Below are 21,443 nucleotides of genomic sequence, written 5' to 3'. Positions count from 1 at the left end.
GGACTGTCAGATAAACGGTCCCCTTGGGCCTAGCATTGTGGTAGAAGAGTCATACACCAAGTTTTGAAGTCTGGCTCTTCTAATTGTCAGAAGTGGCCTAGTGCAAGGTCCTGCACCTGTGAAAGAAGATGAATACAAGCTGGTCATTGCGAAGTGCTTTCTGTGCACCAGAAGCCGTTCTCAGCAGTCACTCTGCTCAACTCTTTACAGCTGGTAACTCAATGAATTCTCCCAACAATCTGACATGCATTATTTTTATAAGATGTGATTATTATAATGTCCATTTAACTTGTGAGGATATTGAAGCTCAGAGGAGTTAAGTAACTAACCAAATGTCACTCGGTTAGTAAATGGGAAGAACTGAATTCCAGTCTGATTCTGGAGTCTATGCTCCTGGCTTCGACACCTCCTTACCTTTCAAAGAACTCACCTTAGAGGAGATCAGAGAATAGGAAAAGAGATAAGGGAAGTAAACCAGTGCCTGGAACACAGTCTGCCACCTGTAGATGCTCACTGTTATTATTAGTATTTTCAAAGCATAAGTCTGTGTTTGCCGGCTGTGGGCTGGTTCATGTCCGAGGAGTGTGGATCAACAGCAGGACTTTGCCCTGGCCGAGATGGGATAAGTGAGAGGTGGAGTTCATTAACTAAATTAACTAACTAATTAACTAAAATACATTTCTGTCTGGTCACTGGCTGTTCATTTCCAAGCCGGGGAAAACCCTCGGTGCCTCTATTTTGTGCACACACTGCCCTCTGCCATCAGTCCTGGATACTGCACTTTCCACCCCTGTGACTGGAGGAAAGACTTCCCTACAGCAGGGAGGGTGTAGGATGACCCTAGACAGGCTCGGCGCCCCTTGCGGAGCTGCCAGTGGGAGGGGATGCTGTTTCACTCCCTGGCGTGCCCAGGCTGGCCCCAGCCTCTGTGTTGCCTGGGCCTGACTCCTGTCTCCTCTTCCTCTCCTCTCTGGCCTCTCCTCTAACAGGAAGGAGGAGGGGGCAGGGGCTGATGTTGCCTGCTGCCTGAACCGCCACACCTCTAGTTAGAGAACCTGAGGCCTTCAGACAGCTTTTCCTGAAAATCTTGGTGCTGATCCAGAGGTCCTTGGAGTGAGGGCCCCCATGACTCAACTGAGACCCCCTCTCCTAAGCCCTGCCTGCTCTGTGTGCAAACCCCTCCCTCCTCTGAGAACTCTTTCTTTCTCAGGCAGTAGATGAGCCAGTCATGGAGGCACCGGCAAGGCACAGCCAAGGGGCTCCATAGGACGAAAGGCCTGAGAGAGGAACACAATCTGGAAAGGCTTCCTGGAGGAGGTGGTAACAGGGATGTGAATTGTTGGAGACAGGGAGCTTGTTAAAGACTGCTTAGGTCCCATTTGGCAGCTGCTCTGGGGTTTGAGCTGCCCTTTGCCAGCTCCCTCTCAGAGGCTCTGCCACTTCTGCCGCCTATAGAGTGGCAACCAGACAAAGGACAATTGTTCTGCACTGCCCCTCAGTCCTTACATTCACATTTAGCAAAACTTCTAGGAGTGCCAGAGATGTTGAGGGTCTCTCCTCTCCTGCAAACCAGCTGCCATTGGCTTGTCTATCCCTCCTCCCTGGTGAGTCATCCACACTGCATCCCCATTTAGATGCAGACCCCTCTCTGGGGCTTATCCCTGAAATCCCTCCTTCTTGCTTCCAATTCGTCCATCTCCGGGAGAGATTCCACATCCTTCTTCCCGGAACTCCAGATGCAGCCCAAGTTCTAGATTAAAGCTGCTCCCAACTCAGGACCTGAACCATAGCGTGGTGGATCCAGGACTGAAAGGGACCTTAGAAGTCCAGCGTGGAAGTACACACACTTCGCAGTCAGCCAGGTGTGGATCTGAATCCTTTTGTTGATTTATTTCTTTTCCCAGTTGTAACTGCGATATGGGCAACCCAGTTTCTTTGCTCAGTTTCTCTTTCCTCACTTGTAACGTGGGAAAAACAAGAGTATTTACCTAAAAGGTTGGTGTGAGGATGAAATGAGTTAAAATGTGCAAAGAGCTTAGTACAGTGACTAGTGCATAGCAAGCTCCATGTCGCACCTGAGGCACACCTGCCAGGCTAGCTTCTGGCTCCATTCCAGTCCCATTACATTCTCCTCCAGCCTCCCAACCCACATCCATTTCCAGAAGGTTCTCTCCTCCTGGAAGGGCTGCTGGTTCCTCTGAGCCTTCTCTTTGGCCCCTGTTATAACATGCAGCCCCCACCCTTGCTCCACACTGCCCCTGTTCCTCTTCCCTGAAATGGGAGCCACTATGACCCAGGACTTGCTTTCACCGGCTCTCGCTTCCAGACGGCTTTCCCTGTGATGTGAGTGGTTCTCCTCAACTCTCGGATCTGCAGGCTCCTGGTTCATTTCATAACCTGCCTCCTGAGCCCACAGCTGTGTGTCCAACCTGGTTGCCCTGCATAAGACACCATTTGCCTCAGTGGGGGCCCATGACACTGGGAAGATGGGGACTTGGTCTCTTGGTGTCAACATCTCCTGCCTCCTTTTCTGCAGGAGAGGGGGATAGAACTTTCCAAAAGGGCTGGCTGTGGTCTTGGCTCCAGATGGAGGAGCTCACTCTCTGACCCTGAGGCTCAGGTGCCAGTGTCAAGCCTCCCCTAGGTCCCACCTGCCCAAGCCTCAAATTCCATGGCAGGTCTGCATTGGTGAGGGTGGCGCTGAGGGTCCCTCACCCCACAGCAGTGAGAGGTTCCCTGTATCCAGCAGGCCACCCATCCCTTCCACCTACAGGCCAGGGCTGCATGGATGTGTCTCTCATGGAGCTCTGAAGGGCTCAGTTCAGTCTCCTGCCCTAACCTCAGGGTTCATCCTCCATTCTCTCTCTTTTTAGCCCTTCCCTCAGCAGCAACTTACCCTCCTCACTGACCCAGCCTTCGCTAGCTCCTTTCTCTAAAGACTCCACTTCTTCTATTTCTTCTTGACATGCTACTTTTATGTTTCTTCCTCCCAATTTCCACATCGCCTGTGGTGATCCAGGCCCCTAGTGCTTCTGCCCTGCCTGGTATCTCTCCTCTTCTCCTGTCCCTTCTTAACACCTTTCCCCAGGGCCCAGCAGGCTCAGATATAATGTGGGCCCAGGGAGGGAAGCTGGTCATTCCTTCCACACTGGAGGTAGTTGCCACCCCAGGCCTGACCCACCACTAGAGCACTCCCCAGGGACGGTGCAGGGTTGGGCTTCTCCTTCCTGTTTGGATGGATTGTGTGATGCTCTGATGATGGGAGATAGAGAGCATGTCATTAGCGATGATGTGGCTTAATTACAGCCCAATGCACAGCCGGCTTGTTTGCTTTGCAAATGGGCAGAGGAAGAGGTGGATCAAGCATCAAACTTCACAGTGAAGATCAAAAGATTAAGGCATTTCCCCCAGCCTCCCTGTTGTCTTTCAAAAATGAATCCTGTAATAAAGGGGGTTGGGGTCTCAGAAAATATAAATTTCTTCCTGAAGTGGCTGGAGGGAAGGTGGAGGGGGTCTGAGGTAAGGAGATGGATTAAATAGTGCCCAGATGGGGGCCTAGTGGAATTTTAAAATGAACAAATGGAAGAAACGTGTCCTTCCCAGGGCAAGACGGTGCTTGTCTTCACATACCTATGTGCAATGGAGCTGAGAAAAGTTCCCTGTGATGACTAGGTAGGTGGTGGGTAGAGTCGTAAAGAGTTCAGAGAGCTTTTCTTGAAAAAGAAAAAAAAAAAAAAAGAGGAGGAGAGAAAGAGAATTAAAGAGTGCTTGATCTACAGTCAGGGGCTAGGGGCCTGTTCCATCATAAAAACCTTAGGAGCCCGAGCAGGGAGAGAACTAAGAATGGAGGAGCTTGGAGAGACACAATTCAGGAGGTGCTGAAGACAAAAGGAGACTCAGACTGGAACAATGAACAGTAGCCCGCTGATCCCCAAGCCAGAGAAAAGCTAGGTGGGGCAGAGTTCCTGGTGACAAGCCCTGTGGGTGCCAGTGAGTGGGGAGCTGCGAGACCACCACTTTTCCCCAAGGATCAGAGAGGAAAGACCCTGGGAACTGGCAGACAGAGCTCAGGCAGCCCTGGAGAAGGAGGCGAATGCTCAGTGAATGCTCAGGGAAAGGGTCATGGAGGCTCCCATGACCCTTTGTGCAGGAGGACAGCTCTGACCAGAGGCTCCAACTCACCTGTGGAATGTGAGCCCATCCCTGAGACTTAGGCAAGCTAACAGGGCGGCCCTGGTGGGGCGTGCAGGTTGTGCTGAGCACTAAGTCTCAGTGTGGGGGAAGTAGAGGCTGAAATCCAGCCATGCACCCTGGGAAAGGGCTGCATCTGCCCAGAGGAAGGGGCACCTTTTTCTAATTGGCATAAAGGCTCCGTATGGGCCCTGCAACAACTTGGTTAAACTGCTCTGATGTTTCTCTCTCCAGGTGGGAAGCGTGGAGCATGCCCATCCTGAGCTGGGCTGCAGCAGAGAGGAGGGAGATACCCATGCTGGGAAGAAGTGGGGAAGGTCCTAGACTCAGAGGAGGGTGCTTGCAGGGATGCAGCCCCCATGTTTACCCGGAGAGGCATAGGTAGAAAGTTCCACGAGACTAGCAGTGATAAGGAAACTGCCAGGTTTCAGGTCACTAAACATCCTCTGCTAAGTGTTTAATAAATAGAGGCTTACTGCACAATGTGCTCTACACTAATGTGACACCAAGAAATGGGAATTTTGACCATGCTGACTGCCCGTCTGGGATTTCACTCAGTACAGTGCCTGTAACAGGACAGGCATTGAGTGAGAGGGATTGGAATTAAATAAAAATTGATGCCATCCAGCCATCTGCTTTCTTCTCATAATCTGAGGAATTCATTTAACAAGAGTGTGTGTGAGGGGAAAAGGGGGTCTAGTAGGGATGGAGACAGGGATTGCTTGAGTGTTTAAGTTTCACAGGCTTGGTAGACGTGACTTCAGTGATCCTTAGGGTCCACTGGAGAGTCTGGTACTCAGAGCTCTGCAATATGGTGTGTGATGTTCCGGTGATCAAGGGTCCAGTTTTTTCCAGAACAGTCCAGAACTTTCCAGAACTTCTGTAGCACTGAAAGTTGGATGTTCTGGAAAACCCCTCAGCCCTAGGAAAACTGGGATAGTTGAGTACTCTACAAAACAGTATCTAGATACTCCATATCATCTTGCCTGGGGTGCTTTTCCTATTCCTCTGTGCCCAGAGTTTCCTATTCCCCCTCTCACCAACATGGAGCTTTCTGCTTCACTCTCCACACCCTCTCCGACTCAGCCCCCAGCCATGTCTAGAGCCCAGGATTGCAGCAGTGGGCTCTGCCCATGTCTCTGGTGCATATCCCATCTGTCATCAGACTCTTGGCACAGAAAATTTAATGTCAGGAAAGTGAAGGGCTTTGGGGGAGACACATGGGGAAAAAGCAGATGAACTCTATTGTCTGGGCTAGCTAACTTTGGACTAAGATGGAAACACAGGCTCCTTTCAAACAGGTTCAGACAGGCAGAGGGTATTAGGTTTCTGCACTGAGCTTATTTTCAAAGGGAAATCAGAGAACTCAGTTTTAGAACCTTTCCAGTGCTAAGGTGCTGTGGTTTGTCCCCAAGTCTTGTCCCCGCAAAGTTATCTCAAGAATCCTTCAAGCTTCTTTCTCTTTCTCTTTTCTTTTCTTTTCTTTCTTTTTTTTTTTTTTTTGAGATGGATTTTTGCTCTTGTCCCCCAGGCTGGAGTGCAATAGCACAATCTCAGCTCACTGCAACCTCTGCCTCCTGGGTTCACAAGATTCTCCTGCCTCAGCCTCCCAAGTAGCTGGGATTACAGGCATGTGCCACCACTCCCAGCTAATTTTTGTATTTTTATTAGACACAGGGTTTCACCATTTTGGCCAGGTTGGTCTCGAATTCCTGGCCTCAAGTGATCTGCCCACCTCGGCCACCCAAAGTACTGGGATTACAGGCATAAGCCACCATGCCTGGCCTTTCTCTTTTCTTTAATGACCTTGATCTACAGAATCTGGGTCCCTCAACTGTTGTTCTGTGCCCAGGAGCAGTCAAAGGCCAAAGAGCTAGAGAAAAACAACCTTCATTATTCGTCTTCAAACTATAGACATGATGGTTACAGCCATTGGAATTTTTCATGGGGCTGCTTTTTATTTCCCTCTGTTGAGATGTGCTCTGCAGAATGGGATTCTTATGCTCCAAGAAGATGGTGAGAGATTGTGGCACAATTGACTCAGCTCCCTTGGGCTCCCTGAGGTACCTGTGTCTCCAAAGCCCTCCTCTTGTAACACAGAGCCTATTCCTTAACCAAAAGCATTGGCCCTGTGAAATCAGGACCCTTGCATGATTCCACAGTGTCTGCAGGGAGAAGGGAACTGTCTAGGCCTGCACCGCCATCTCTGCCTCCATCTCTGCTTCCCAAGTCGAGCCTTCCCTTACAATCTGCCTGGGCCTCTAGCTGTCTGAGGGATGCCCCATGCACCTGCCCCATCTGGCCAACTTTCCAGTTCCCAGCCCCTACCTCAGAGAGCCCAGCCTCTCTTTTATTCTATTTTTCCGTTTCTTTTTAATTCAAGGGTGGAGAAGATTTAGGGAAAGCAAAAAGTAGATTTTCATGTACTTTTAAAATTCTTTTTAGATCAGAATTTCAATGAACAGCTTGTCTGAGTTACTTGTTCAAGCACATAATCCAATATAGGCATGTAAAATTAAAACTACAGCAATAACAACAGCAAAACAACTTCTGTATATTTATATTGTTTCTCCTCCAGTTCAATTAACTTCCTAAAAGAGAAAGAGAGCGTCTCAGATATCTCCCTCTGTCTAGCATAGAGCTGAACACACAGTAGATGCCCAGTTTTATACACATTTAATGAACTAATTAATCTCTTTAGGCCTTGGGACACTCATTAGTCCAATGAACTCAAAGACCAGGGTGTGGTGTGTGATTACTAATTAAAGGGTATCCAACACAGTGAAGGCTGGAACTCTAGGGATCTGACTGCACAGGCCAAAGACAATTCCTCTGCAATTAAGTTCCCTAGGAACCAATTAGGAGGATTGCTTCTGTGTGGCCACAATCACAACACTGTTATCAGGAAATTCTACTCTGCCTCTACCTTTTCCTTCTCCATCACAGCCACACCGCCACCATCATTACCGCCACTGTCAGTAACCCTTATTGGCCAGCCTCCAGCACAGGGCTCAGCCCACAGAGGCACCCTTTATAATGAATACAAAGGGTGGCAGGACCCCTAGCCCTAGTCCTGGCCTTTCCCAGCCCATCACACACTTCTGAGTGTGGATGGACCCCGTTCATTCTGCTGCATTTCCCGGGCACCTGGATGTCTGCTTTTTGTTTACCGCAAGTCTTCTCCAGCCTCAAAGATCTAGCCTCATGCCTTTTCTGCTTTGTAAATGCCTTCTTGTTGAAATTCCTATCAGATTGGGGCTCATAGTCAGCCAGGTGGTGGTGGCACAAAGACTCAGCTAGCCAGAACTGTGTTTATTTCTCCCTTCGAGCCAGGCAATGAAGGGCCAGCTGCTGGGGATTCCAGAATAAAACAGCTGCTCATGAAAGCAAGTCTCTTCCTTCCCCCTGCCCATCCTTGCTGTGGCTGATTTTCTCTCTGAACCTAGAGTGATGTCTTATCATGAGCAGCTACCCTTTGCAAGTCCCCAGTTCAGCAACAACCTCCCCTTCTCCTCATGTCACACTTTAATCAAAAACAACAGAAACACAAGCACGAGGGTCCCAGCCCACAGCTGCCATGCCTGCCACATGTACCACAATGTCTCTGCATCTTTGCTACTAACTTCCATCTCTATCGTATAACATGATGGTCAGGTACGTGGACTTTGAAACCAGACGCACTTGAATTCCAGGCCCAACTCTAACTTACTAGTAGAGTGAGATGGGTAAGTTCCTCTGTTTCTTCAACTGTAAAGGTGGGTCAGTGAGACATCCCATGTAGTGCTTGGCACAACGCCTGGCACATGTGAACAGTAAGTGTTAACTCTTTCTGCTACTACCATCACTATTATACAACGATGTTACTACCACTATTACTACTACTACCATAAGGAATACTTCCAGCCCCACTACCTCTGAGCCACTACTCTGAGCCAGCACCTGTCATGGGCATTGTTGGGAATATAAGTCTGGCTTCTGGAGATCCCCAAAAACCCTAATCAAAAAGAGCCATTCCTCAGTGCACCTCTGATCCATGGTTTGTAATGCTCTTCTGTTATTCCAGAGCTTTGGCTCTACTTTAAGTTCTTTGTGTGGATTCCTCTTATTGGTCTGCAGGCTTCTTGGGGGCTGGGGCCGTAGGACAGTCACCCCCAGGTCAAGGAACTCACACCATTTGTTGACTTGCACACTCCAGCACAGGAAGGAGGCAAACCCAGCGTCTGGCAGCACCCCTGCTGTTGCCCTTGCAACCTGACTTAGAAAAAACCACAAGCAACCCCTTCAATTACATGCTCCTGTGCTCTAGGGCTAGGCCCTGCCAGGAGGGCCCCCCTGAGACAGGGTCCCTGGGGAAGAACCTTCCACCATTGTCTTAGAGGCTAAGAGGAAAACACCCTGTGAAGGGGAAAGTCTTCTGGGGTAGGTTCCAGGCCTAAGCTCCACGCTCCCTGCCCAGGTCAGCTTCTCCTTTTCCCTCCCCAGCACTGGGAGCAGTTGTCTTCTGCCCTCGGCTGGATCCAAACAGGCCAAGCATTCCCAGTTTAGTTATAGGAAGTGGTCAGAGTCTCGCATGAAGGCAGCTGCCAGATACCTAGTTTTGAAATAATTTTTTTTTTTAAGACAGGGTCTTGCTCTGTCACCCAAGCTGGAGTGCAGTGGTGCAATCTCAGCTCACTGCAACCTCTGCCTCCCGGGTTCAAGTGATTCTTCAGCCTCAGCCTCCCGAGTAGCTGAAACTATAGGCATGTGCCACATCGCTCGGCTAATTTTTATATTTTTAGTAGAGAGGGGGTATCATCATGTTTGCCAGGCTGGACTCAAACTCCTGACCTCAGGCAATCTGCTCTCCTCGGCCTCCCAAAGTGCTGGGATTACAGGTGTGAGCCACTGTGCCCAGCCCCAAAATAATTTTTTAACATTGCACTGTACCCACACGACCTGAGCTACAAAGCAGTGATACTTCCTGTTCCAAAATTGAGTGCTCCCTGAAGTTGCCAGGAAACTGGCAGAACAGTCCCCCATGAACCTGGGAGTGAAACTCAGGGGGTCCTTTTCCTTGGTGACTTCAGCCATGGGGTGTTTCCCCAGGGAGTGTGGGGGCTTATGTCCCAGCTGCTGCCTGAGCTCCTAGAGTAGGACAGATAATCTTATCCAGGAGAGAAAATCCAACCGGAGGAAATGCAGCTGGCTGGAAACGTTCTCATCGTTGTAAGGCAATGTCAAGGTCACTACCACACAGGCCCTGCCCAACACAGAAGACCCTAGACAATATCCCTGATAGGGGTCATGCAGATGCTGCAGAGTCGTTCCTCTTCCTTCCTGGGGTCCACTTCATTGCTAGACAGCTGTGGTCCTTAGCATGGTCCAAGGATGGACCCTGGAGCTTCTTACCCAGATCCAGATATTTGAGGACATCTTTCCAAGAAGAATCATCTTTCCATGTCTTCTTTTCCCAGATGCAAAAATTCCAGCTTCCACACAAGACCCTATAATAGGGAGATGGTTTCTTTTGGGAAGAAACCTGGGATTTTTCAGGTGAGTCTCCTCTGGGGAAAGGCAGGCATTTCCCCCACTCCTTGCTGATAGTTAAGCAAGAAGGAGGTAACACTGGAAAAATAAAGCTGGGAGATCTCTTCAGGGGATAACTCTTCAGGTCCCTAATTAGGGAGCACAGATAAACTCCAAATTAGACCACTCCAGTCTGCAAGGGCAGCATATTCCACTTGCTATCAGAAGAGCTTTGTTGCTGCAAAGGACTTGGAGATCTCTGTTCTACAAATTGCCCATGGCTCCTGGCCCTTTAGCAGGGGAAAAGAGATAGTAGAGAGACGCCCTTTTCCGGTGTCCTGGGCCCAACAGGGATAAAAGGAGGCAGCACTCTGGGTGCCCCATCACTGTGTTCTCTACCCCTTGGCGACTGCTTTTCTCCAGCTCTGTCAACTCCACCTTTCCCACCATGAGTCGGCAACTGAACGTCAAGTCCGGTGGTGACAAGGACAACTTCAGTGTGCATTCGGCAGTGGTGCCGAGGAAGGCTGTGGGTAGCCTGGCCTCTTACTGTGCAGCTGGCAGAGGGGCTGGAGCTGGCTTTGGCAGTCGGAGCCTCTATAGCCTCGGAGGGAATCAGCGTATTTCTTTCAATGTGGCTGGTGGCAGCGTTCGGTCTGGAGGTTACAGCTTCAGGCCTGGCTCTGGGTATGGAGGGGGCCGGGCCAGTGGCTTTGCTGGCAGTATGTTTGGCAGTGTGGCCCTGGGGCCTGCTTGTTCATCTGTGTGCCCGCCTGGGGGCATCTACCAGGTCACTGTCAACAAGAGCCTCTTGGCCCCCCTCAACGTGGAGCTGGACCCTGAGATCCAGAAGGTGCGCGCCCAGGAACGGGAACAGATCAAGGCGCTGAATGACAAGTTCGCCTCCTTCATTGACAAGGTGGGTATCATAGGAGGAGAATGAGGCAGCCCCCTGAGGCCTGAGCAGTTTTCCTGCTGCCTGGGAATGGACTGCGCATTGTGGCTGGAAAGGTGCAGCTGGGCCTCAGGAAGGGCTTCCTCATCATTAGAGAAGGAGAGTAGGTCTGTGTGCCACGGAAGACAAAAGAATACATGAATATATTGGCTTCTTTGGCGATTTTGCAGAGAAGGATGGGAAGCTGGGTAAAAAGCAGCCATTCCTTGACAAAAAAGTGATGGGTTTCTTGAGGACGGCTGATTTCCACGAACCTGAAAGGCTAATAGAATCCAGTGGTGTTCAGAGGGAAGGGCTCATGGTACTGGAAGAGACACTTAGTTGAGACATAAAGAAGGACATCTCCTGGGACCAGGGCCAAGCAATAGAAGAAAGCTGTGGAATCTCCTTGAGTGAGTTCTCACTGATGGCTTCTCCAGAAGGCTAGGAAATGAGCACTTGTAAAGGGTCTAGTTTGTGTGGAATGTCAAGGGTGGAGAGTCAAGACGTGAGCAAAATGACTACAACAATCTATGGCAAACCTGGGGAGTCAATGGTATGTGTCCACGGGGCATGACTGCACCCATTGTGGTTCCAGTTGTCTGTTGATTTTGGTTCCAGGTAAGGTTCCTAGAGCAGCAGAACCAGGTTCTAGAAACCAAGTGGGAGCTGCTGCAGCAGCTGGACCTGAACAACTGCAAGAAGAACCTGGAGCCTATCCTCGAGGGCTACATCAGCAACCTGCGGAAGCATCTGGAGACGCTGTCCGGGGACAGGGTGAGGCTGGACTCGGAGCTGAGAAGCATGAGGGACCTGGTGGAGGACTACAAGAAGAGGTGAGCAGGCCCCACCCGACGGTCACGGACCATGTTCCCCGTGCCTCTGGGCTCACTTGATCTCTGTGCCATTATTTTTTAGGAGATGGAGGTGTACCTTCCAGGGTCAGGAGCTCACATCCCCTTCTCTGGCTGGGGGGAAGGGCCTATCCTGTTCGATGATAACTTCCTGCCTGGTTGATAGGAAGGAGTTCCTGTGCTCCTTGACCCACTGAAAAGTTCAGTTGCTGGTGTCACCTGAGTGTTTTCCTAACATGCAAAAAGTAGGAGGCAAGTGAGGCAACTCAGGGATATCTTATTCCTGTCACTAGCCTCTTACTGCTCACCTCAGAGACCCTGCAGGGACCCTACATCCCAAACATTTGCCTGGCCAGCAGGAAGAGAAAGTTCCTTGGCTAAGAGGGCTAAGGCTATCTTCTCTCCCTGCCGGCAGATATGAGGTGGAGATTAACCGGCGCACAGCAGCAGAGAATGAGTTTGTGTTGCTCAAGAAGGTAAGGGAGGGAAGAGCCTCCTTATTAGGGTCTCTCTCACCCCCATCTTAACAACTCTGCTCAGGACTTCAGCCCAGGTGACTGGGGAGGGGGCTGGCGCCTGGTGAGGGAGGAGTGAGTCATAGTCCTGGCCTCCAGTGAGTTGGAGAGGAAAGACACACACTCGGGAAATGGACAGAGACAGACAGAGAATTCAGGTCTGGGAACTGTGAAACTCTGGTCCAGCTCAGCCTTACTGTGTGACCTGAGGAAACCTACTACCTCTCTGGGCTTTGTTTTCTCCACACATAACAGAGCTGCCACATCCTCCTTTCCCTATTCCCAAAGCTTCAGGGAGTCTGAGAAGAAATGGATATTGAGTGAGCTTTCCTTTGTAGGTAGAAAGTAGAAAATCAGGTGGCTTTGGGGCAGGGGTTGGGCAGGGCAGCTGTGGGATGAGGATTGCATCCACCAATGACTCTGGGGCCTCTTGGAAGGATGCAGATGCAGCCTACGCGGTCAAGATGGAGCTTCAGGCCAAAGTGGACTCTCTGGACAAAGACATCAAGTTCCTCAAGTGTCTGTATGATGCGGTAAGGACACTCCTGTCCCCTCACCCTCACCCTGCCTGCTTCTCGACTCTTCCAGGGAGATGCCAACAGGAGAGGTTTGGGATCAACACAATGAAAGACGTTTTGGTGGAAAGGTCAAAATCCTGCACCAGGAGACCATGGAAGTGCAGGATGCTGGTCCTTGGAGGCCACACATGCAGGAGGAAATTGATCTTGACCACAATAGTGGCCTTGCCCACAGGCAGGAAAAGATAACCCAGTGAGGTCTTACAGAGCACAGACCCTTGGATTCTGCGAAATTGTGGGAAATGCATTCTTCACCCATCTGCATGTACCCGCAGACACCTGCCGCTTGCAGGGGTTCCTGCTGCTGTGAGCTGCTCTCCCTCAGCTCTGCAGACACATCCCAGAGGGCACTTCTTCCCCCTACTTTGGCCCCGTGGATCCTAGCAGCCTATTGGGCCAGAGACCATGGGCCCAGAAGACTAATGGGGCAGAAGAGGGAAGCCGGGGGTTGCTGAGTCTGTCTTCCTCTCTCAATACAGGAGATCGCTCAGATCCAGACTCATGCCAGTGAGACCTCAGTCATCCTGTCCATGGACAACAACCGGGACCTGGACCTCGACAGCATCATCGCTGAGGTCCGCATGCATTACGAGGAGATCGCCCTGAAGAGCAAGGCCGAGGCTGAGGCCCTGTACCAGACCAAGGTGGGCACCGCACGGGTCTCCTCCCACAGCAGCCTCTCTCTTCCTGGGAAGGGTCACCTCCACAGTGAATGTGAGGAATCCTTTTGTGGGCATGCTGAATGAAAGAATGGTTCCAACCAAGGCTTCAAGGACAAAATGAATTCTCAGCAGAGCCTGTTATCAAAGATAAATCATGAAACTGGTATGGATTGAATATATGCAACAGAGAGGATCCCTCACTTCTTTCCTCCGTCCACCAACTACCTGTCCCTCTCTGTTGCATGTGAAAGAAGTGAGGTGGTAAAACAAATACAGTTATAGGAATGGGGGTATGCTGCCACAGGGCAGAGGGAGAATCACAGACTTGCAGGAGCGTAGCCATGGGTGAATTTGGTGGGGGGCGAGTGGGAGAAGGAGAAGCCTGTTGCTCTTTCCTGATCCACATGCGAAGACTTTCAAAAGGAAATGGAAGGCCGGGAGTCCTCTGAGTAATGGAACTATGCTTTGGGTAAACTGCGTTGGGGCTGTCAGGGAGAAAACTGCTTGCCTGGGCCCCCAGGACCCTGTTCCAGCACTCCTCTTCAGCTCTGTTAAATCCCACCAACAGCCAGGGTGGCAGGGGTGGCTTATTTAGAGGACCCTTCCCCAGTGCCCTTGTCTCATTGCCAACTTCCTATCTCTGGGAAACCAGATCCAGGAGCTGCAGCTGGCAGCCAGTCGGCATGGTGATGACCTGAAACACACCAGGAGCGAGATGGCGGAGCTGAACCGGCTCATCCAGAGGATCCGGTGTGAGATTGGGAACGTGAAGAAGCAGGTGGGCAGCAGCCCCACAAAGAACTCTCGGGTTCCGCGGGAGGCTCTGGGATGAGGAAATGGGGCCTGCCCTTTGGGAACAAGCAAATCTCCCCTGCCAGGCTTAGGGGTCCCTTGGCCACCCACAGTCCCCCTTTCCCACCCTGCCTTGGTACTCCACCATCAGAGCTGGCACCCCGCCCAGAACTGGGAGGAGCCTCAAACCTATTTCTCTGACTCCTCATTTTGCAGATAAAGCAACTGAGTTGGGAAGGGAAAGGGACCTGCCCAGAGCCCCCAGCTGGTAATGAATGGAGCTAGGATTAGAACCCAGGTTCCTCTTCTGCAGATGTTTTCTGTGTCCAGGGAACCTGCCCCATGTCCCCTTTGGGTGTCCTCTCTGAGGGCAGACCCTCTGTCTCCTCCTCCCACTGGACACGGAATGTGTGTGGGGTGCAGGGGGTATACGTCAGGCACCTCTGTGGCCACACTAGGTTCCTGCCCTTGGAGTGGGGCATGATCTGGCGACTGAGGGACACAGCCGTCGATGAAGCCCTCCTGGGTTTCCTTGCCCTGTGCCACGGTACTACTTCCATGTTAGTGGGCTGGGGAGAGGGGCTGTCTTACCTGACAGCAGCAAATCTTAAACACTGCATCAGTGGGGAGATGATTTTGGAGGCTGGAGGATCCTTCCTGTGACCTCTGTGAGAACTAGGTCTGCTCCACTAGTGACAGAATTGCCCAGCGGCAAGATCTGAGCGTGTTCTCCTTCTGGTACCCCCACCGCCCTCCATGCTCTGCAGGGGAACACAGGGACAGCTCTACGACTCTACGTTTGGCCGATTCACAAATTCCGTGAGCATAGTTCCTCCCCCTCTGTTAGCACCAGGCATCGCAGTGCCCCCAGATGTTCATCAGAGTCCAGCTTCTGAGGTTGTGCCTATAATTCAGGGCCTTACCCTCCTGCTCTAAGGGAAGGCCAGATGTGGGAGCCTTCAGGCAGACCCTCCCCGGAGTGCTGGAGTCCAGAAACACTCATCTGGATGCTAACAGATCAGAAGGATCCCCACTGGTGAGAGGTCCTGCAGCAGGAATCTGATTGCAGTGGGACCGTGGCATACCATCTCATCCTCAGATCTGGCCTTGCTGGGGAATCGGGTATGATTTTCCTGGACCTGGAGTATTTTGAATCTGCAGATGCTGGTGGCCTCCAGTCTCAGGCAAACATCAACATTTCTATCTGACCTCCTGAAATGCAACTGCCTCCACAGCTTCTTGTGACAATAGCTTTGAATATTCCTCTGCAATAGAAAATAGAAAAGACAAAGTTCTGGTGTTGACTTTGCAGCTTTTACTCCTTGTCACCTAGGGCCCCGTCTGCAAAATAAGGGTGCTGTTCTATTTAACCAGTATGAGCTAAATGTAATTTTCTGTTCTGATGGTCTCTCTGTTCTTTGCCCTTCAGTGTGCCAGCCTGGAGACGGCCATTGCTGACGCTGAGCAGCGGGGAGATAATGCCCTGAAGGATGCCCGGGCCAAGCTGGACGAGCTGGAGGGCGCCCTGCACCAGGCCAAGGAGGAGCTGGCACGGATGCTGCGCGAGTACCAGGAGCTCATGAGCCTGAAACTGGCCCTGGACATGGAGATCGCCACCTACCGCAAGCTGCTGGAGGGCGAGGAGTGCAGGTGGCCGGGGTGGAGGAGAAAGTGTGAGAAGGGACTTGGGGTGGCTCCTGTCTGGCTGAGGGGCCACCTGGAGAACAGCATCGTTAGTGCCAATACAGGCAAGGGATGTGGTGATTTCATGAACTCAGAGGCAGCTTCCTGCAAGGGGTTGTCGGACATGAGCCACGAGGCATAGGTGGCCGTGTGCTGCTGTGAAGAGAACCAGGGGCTTAGACAGACCTGGGGCTAATGATTGGCTGTACAGCAGGGGCTAATTATTGGCTTTACCCCATGTTAGTGCTGTGGTCTCGATAAATCATCTAGTATCTTCAAGCCTCTTGTTTTCTCATCTGTAAGATGAAGGTGATAGTGTCAATTTCATAAGTCGTTATAAGGATGAGTTTAAATGATGCACGTATAAAAGCAGGAGCCCATTAAGGTTCAGTGGAATCTCCACACTGAGTTTTTGTCTTTCTCTAACTTTCTGTCTCACAGGATGTCTGGGGAGAATCCATCCTCTGTGAGCATCTGTGAGTATCTTGAGAGATGCCTTGGGTTGGGAAAGCCAGGGACCCTGGGACAAAGTGCTGTCACCTCCATTTACTGTCTCACCCCACCCAGAAGCTTCTGTTACTGTCTTGGGAAGATTCTTGGGCTTCAGAGGAAATGTTCTCCTTTTTCATCCTATGAAATGGTGACTGAGGTCATGCCCACCCCTTTCCCTTCCTGTTTCTCCCCTAGGGTGTTGTCATTTGGAGAAAGGGTTGGTGGACATGGATTTTCCTAGAATTTCCAGGAGGGCAGAGACTGTATCTATCCTATGGGGTCTTCACCTCACACAAAGTCTGGCCCATAATAGGCTCTCAGTTCATCTCTGTAGTGCTCCTTAACTACTGAGGGTCGTTCTGAGGATTAAATAGAGTGTTGTTGTAGAGAAGCCCTTGGGGACAGCCTTTACCATAGCTATTACCTGCTGATTGACACTGCTCCTCTCCCCTGCTCTTGGCCCCTCCTCCTCAGCCGTCATCAGCAGCAGCAGCTACAGCTACCACCACCCCAGCTCTGCGGGTGCTGACCTTGGGGCCAGCACTGTGGCAGGCAGCTCTGGCACCACCCAGAGCGGGCAGACCAAGACCAAAGAGGTGCGAGGGGGAGACCTCAAGGACTCCCAGAGCAAGAACACCCCAGGCAGCACCCCAGCAAGGAAAGCCACCCGCTAGACCCATGGCCTCATCCACCTCAGCACCTGGAAGAAGAGGTGACTTTGCCACTCCCAAAGGTGTCTGCCACACCCAAGTTCCCAGCCCCTGAGTTTTAAAATCGTCTGTAGTACACTCGACTGTCCGCATCATGGTTTAGCTTTTACTCTCAAACTCTGATTGACACAGTCACCTTCCCTGTTTCCTTAGGTCCCATGTGGACTAACGACTTGTCATTTTCCTTGCTGCTTTCGGCTGGCAGGAGGCTTTGGAGGCACAAGCCATTATAACCTTCTTGGCCCTAAGGAAGCTGTGATCATCCCTAGAGAGAAGGAAGGAGCAAGAGAGGACAGGGGAGGGGCTGGTTTGTTCTGTGCTTAGGCCAAATTAGCTATTGCCTGAGAGGTTTTACATCCCCTGCCAGCACGGGGTGACTTGAGACCTGTAACCAGGTGGTGAGAAGTTAGACAGCCTTTACTTGCTCCACCAGAAACAACTTTGCAGGATGACGCCAATATTTAGCACACCATGTGTACATCTGTAGACCACCAGCTGCACCCATCTCCGCAAAGTCAAGTGAAGGTGTATTGGGGATTCTCTGCCAGCCTGTGTCACCCAACCACCTCCTTCATTATCAACAATAGCTACCATCATTTGTTAAGCACTCACTAGACGCCAGGCACCCTAGACGCATTGCCTCCAATTCTCATCCAGTTCTGCAAAGAAGATGTGAACAGCATCATTGGAACAGACTGGGGGCCTGATCCCAAGAGGCTTCAGAACTGGCCCCAGTCACCCACCTACGTGCCAGAGTCACACCTGGCCGACACCAGGGTCTATGCTCTTTCCGTGGCATGTCACTGCCTCTTTAACAAACGGACTGTCAATGTCACCATTCTTTTTGATGAGAGCAGCGTAATTACATTGCCTTTTGTTAGGACAGTGGGTATGTGATTTGTCTTCGGCCATCTCTCTGAAGCTGTGTCCTACGTAGCCTCTGACTCTCAATTTCTGGTGCCATGAGCTGAGCTCAGTGAGTGGAGCTTGCCTTTCTGTCCCGGGGTGGTACTGCCTAGTCCAGATGTCGTGGCTCAGAGTGTAAATATTCCTAAGAATGGCGGCAACTAGTTCCTCTTTTGCTTAAGTTAAATACTCTGAATTTCTGCTGTATGTTCAATAAACTGTCCTTGAGTGGTGTCAGAGGTATGCTTCTGTCAGTCTGTCAATCTTTCCGAATGTTCCACCCTCTAGTGAGGATGTGCCACCCTCCATTTCTTCCCAGCAAGTGTGCAGGACTCTTGCCGGGAAGCTGCAGGCCAACTCAGATGAGGCTGCTCTGGAGGCAGTCTCAGGCTGCTGGAAGAGACAGATACATACTCATGTAAATCAGGGAAGGGCAGCCTAGGGCAGCAATGCTAAGAAGTGATTGGAATGGAGAGGCTAAGCAAGGAGGGCTTCCTGGAGGAGGAAGGCAGTTTAAGGCTCCTGGAGAGATAATTTAAATCACAGCAACATAGTAATTTGGACACAGGCTTTCATGTGTTTATTTAGTAGGGGGTGGGAGATCTCAGATTTTCCAAAGTCAGTACAGATTGGGTATACCTTATCCAAAATGCTTGAGACCAGAAACATTTCTGACTTTGGATTTTGAAATATTTGCATGTGCATAACGAGATATTTTGGGAATGGAACCCAAATCAAAACATGAAATTCATTTATGTTTCATATATACCTTCTGCATAGACTAAAGATAATTTTATACAAATTTTAAATAAAGTGCTCAAAAGTTTTGGAGTACTTTGGATTTCAGACTTTTGGATTAGAGATGCTTAATCTGCAGTGGGGCTGCATGGATTTCCAAGTCCCTCAGCTGTGGCCGGCAGAGTCTAGCGTCTTAGCAGCTTTCAAATTGGTCTTGTGTCACAGGTGTGCCCAAACATGTTCACCTCTACAGGTGTCAGGATAATGGGGATGGGCCTTGGGAGGATGGGGCCTCTGGCCTAAGAAGTGGCCTCCATTCACCTCCCTGTGCCTTTCATGTGTTAAGGAGGTCCTCGTCTGTGTGTGCCAGGGTGCAATAAACCGTGGGAAGCACAAGAGCCCAAGACTGTGCTGGGCTTTCTGCCCAAATGTCTCCCTCTGATGTCACCACTGCCGCCACTGTGGATACTGAACTAGTGCTCTGGGAGTTATGGAAAGCTCTATTCCAGCTCTACCACTAACTAGTCACCTGTTATACACAGTGGTTCTTAACCTTGTAAGTCATTAATCTTTTGAGGGCTTATGAAAGCCATGGATCTTTCCCCTGAAATGTGGACAGAGTCTACTGCATGTCCAGAGGTTCACAGATCCCCACAGCCCATCCACGGATTCCCTGGGTCATGCATCCCAGGTTAAGAGCCTTTGGACCAGATACCCTTAAGGCCCTTCTTAGCATTGATGCTCTGTCTTTCCCAAAAGACCTCATTCCCAGTGAGGGACCCAGTAAGAGGGGCTGAGGTGAGAAAGGGAATGAGACCCACAACCTGAAATAGCCTTTGGAGAAATATTAATACATGAGCCTCCGTAAAATCACCTCTCAAGGCTGCTGTGCAGCATGCCCCTGACTACCGGGCACACCTGAGCTGGTGCTGTTGGGCTGTGACGGCTGCACGTGCATGTGGCTCTGGATGCAGGGATGAAGGGCTAAGCAGATGTGATACAGTGTGTCCTCTGTTAGAGTGCTGAGGTGGGCAGTAGGAGCAGCTTCTCTGGCTGCAGCTTATCCACCTGAGAAATGAGAGATTCTCTGCCACCTGGGATTATGAAGATGCTGAGAGGTGCACAGGAGTGACTGTGCTCTTGCTTTTGGACTCAGTTAGAGAGTCCTTTGAAGCTTGAGAAATCATGGAGGCAGGACCACAGGCGATTGTTAATTTCAATTATTTATAGTTATGGCCATTTTGACCCAGGTACCAGGACCATTCAATAGGGGAAAGAATAGTTTCTTCAACAAACGGTGCTGAGACAGTGAGGTATCCACATACCAGAGAATGAGGTTAATCTCTATTTTGCACCATATACAAAAATTAATGAAAGTGAATCAACAACCTAAATATAAGAGCTAAAACCATAAAACTCGTGGAAAAAATTTAGAGGGAAATCTTTGTGACCTTGATTTGGCAATGAATTCTTAGATATGACACCCAAAGCACAAGCAACACAAGAGAAACTAGATAAATTGGACTTCCTCAAAGTTAAAAAACTTCTTTACAGTAAGGGACATTATCAAGAAAGTGAAAAGACAACCTAACAAATGAAAGAAAATATTGGAAAATCATAGAGCTGATAAGGGTCTAGTATCCAGAATATATAAAGTACTCTTGCAACTCAACGATAAAAAAACAACTCAGTTAACAAAAGAGCAAGTAATTTTAATAAATTTACTTTAGAAGATACACAATGACCAAGAAGCACAGGAAAAGATGCTCAACATAATTAGTCATCAGGGAAATGTAAACCAAAACCATAATTAGGCACCAGTTTATACCCACTAGGATGATTTATAATAAAAATAACAGAAAATAATGAATGCCATGAGATTGTAGAGAAATTTGAACATTCATACATTGCTGTTGGAAATGTAAACTGGTTCAGTCACTGTGGAAAAGTCTGGCAATTCCTCAAAGAGTTAAACAGATTTGCCATATGACCCAGCAATTCCACTCCTAGATATAAAGCCAAAATAATTGAAAACATGGCTGAGCCCAGTGGCTCATCCCTGTAATCCCAGCACTTTGGGAGGCAGAGGCTGCAGGGCTGCTTGAACCCAGGAGTTTGAGATCAACGTGGGCAAGGGAAGTTGCCCTTGGGCAACCCAGGGCAAGGGAGACAGGGAGACCCTGTCTCTTAAATAAAAAAAGTTAGGTATGGTGATGCATGCCTGTGGTGCCAGCTACTTGGGAGGCTGAGCTGGGAGGATCACTTGGACCTGGGAATTCAGGGCTGCAGTAAGCCGTGATTGTGCCACTGCACTCCAGCCTGGGTAGCAGAACAAGACCCTGTCTCATTAAAAAAAAAAATTAAAACCAGGTGCTCAAACATACACACGCACATGCATGTTCACAGCAGCACTATTCACCATAGCCAAATGTGGAAGCAACTCAAAAGTCCATCAATAAAAGAAAAAAAAAATTGTGGTATATACTTTCAACGGAATATCATTCAGCCACAAAAAGGAATGACTTAGTGATATATGCTGCAATGTGGATGAATCTCAAAAACATTATAAGGGAAAGAAGCCAAACAAACAAACAAAACCCCCCACACATTATATACTTCCATTTACATGAAGTGTCTAGAATAGGTAAATTCATACAGATAGAATGCAAATTTGTGGTTGCAGGAGTTGGGGAAGGGGAAATGGTGCAAGTGCTAGTGGGCACAGGACTTTCTTTTGGGGTAATGACAATGTTTTAGAACTAGACAGAGGTTATGGTTGCACAACATTGTGAACATACTAAATGCCACTGAATTGCTCACTTTAAATAGTTAATTTTATGTTATGTGAATCTCACCCCAATAAAAAGTAAATTAAATTTG

General features: G+C 49.8%; 1 protein-coding gene across 1 annotated transcript; it reads left to right on the top strand.

The window, feature by feature from the left end:
* The first annotated feature begins 10,105 nt into the window (after nt 1-10,105).
* KRT74 (keratin 74) lies at nt 10,106-18,030 on the top strand. Its single transcript, XM_025403082.1, has 9 exons — nt 10,106-10,618; nt 11,255-11,469; nt 11,903-11,963; nt 12,440-12,535; nt 13,060-13,224; nt 13,895-14,020; nt 15,464-15,684; nt 16,159-16,193; nt 16,684-18,030. Exons 1-9 carry the CDS (start codon nt 10,148-10,150, stop codon nt 16,881-16,883), a joined length of 1,590 nt encoding a protein of 529 aa, XP_025258867.1. The 5' UTR covers nt 10,106-10,147; the 3' UTR covers nt 16,884-18,030.
* The last annotated feature ends 3,413 nt before the right edge of the window (nt 18,031-21,443 follow it).

The sequence above is a fragment of the Theropithecus gelada genome, chromosome 11 (assembly GCF_003255815.1).
Source record: "Theropithecus gelada isolate Dixy chromosome 11, Tgel_1.0, whole genome shotgun sequence".
Taxonomy (NCBI): Eukaryota; Metazoa; Chordata; class Mammalia; order Primates; family Cercopithecidae; genus Theropithecus; species Theropithecus gelada.
The sequence above is the reverse complement of the archived record's forward strand: the minus strand, read 5'-3'. Positions and strand labels throughout refer to the sequence as shown.

Excerpts from the sequence above, each read along its gene's own strand:
- KRT74 (XM_025403082.1), top strand. The coding sequence starts at position 10,148 with ATGAGTCGGCAACTGAACGTCAAGTCCGGTGGTGACAAGGACAACTTC. Across the intron at positions 10,619-11,254 it reads TCGCCTCCTTCATTGACAAG|GTAAGGTTCCTAGAGCAGCA; the intron begins GTGGGTATCATA and ends TTTTGGTTCCAG. Across the intron at positions 11,964-12,439 it reads AGTTTGTGTTGCTCAAGAAG|GATGCAGATGCAGCCTACGC; the intron begins GTAAGGGAGGGA and ends GCCTCTTGGAAG.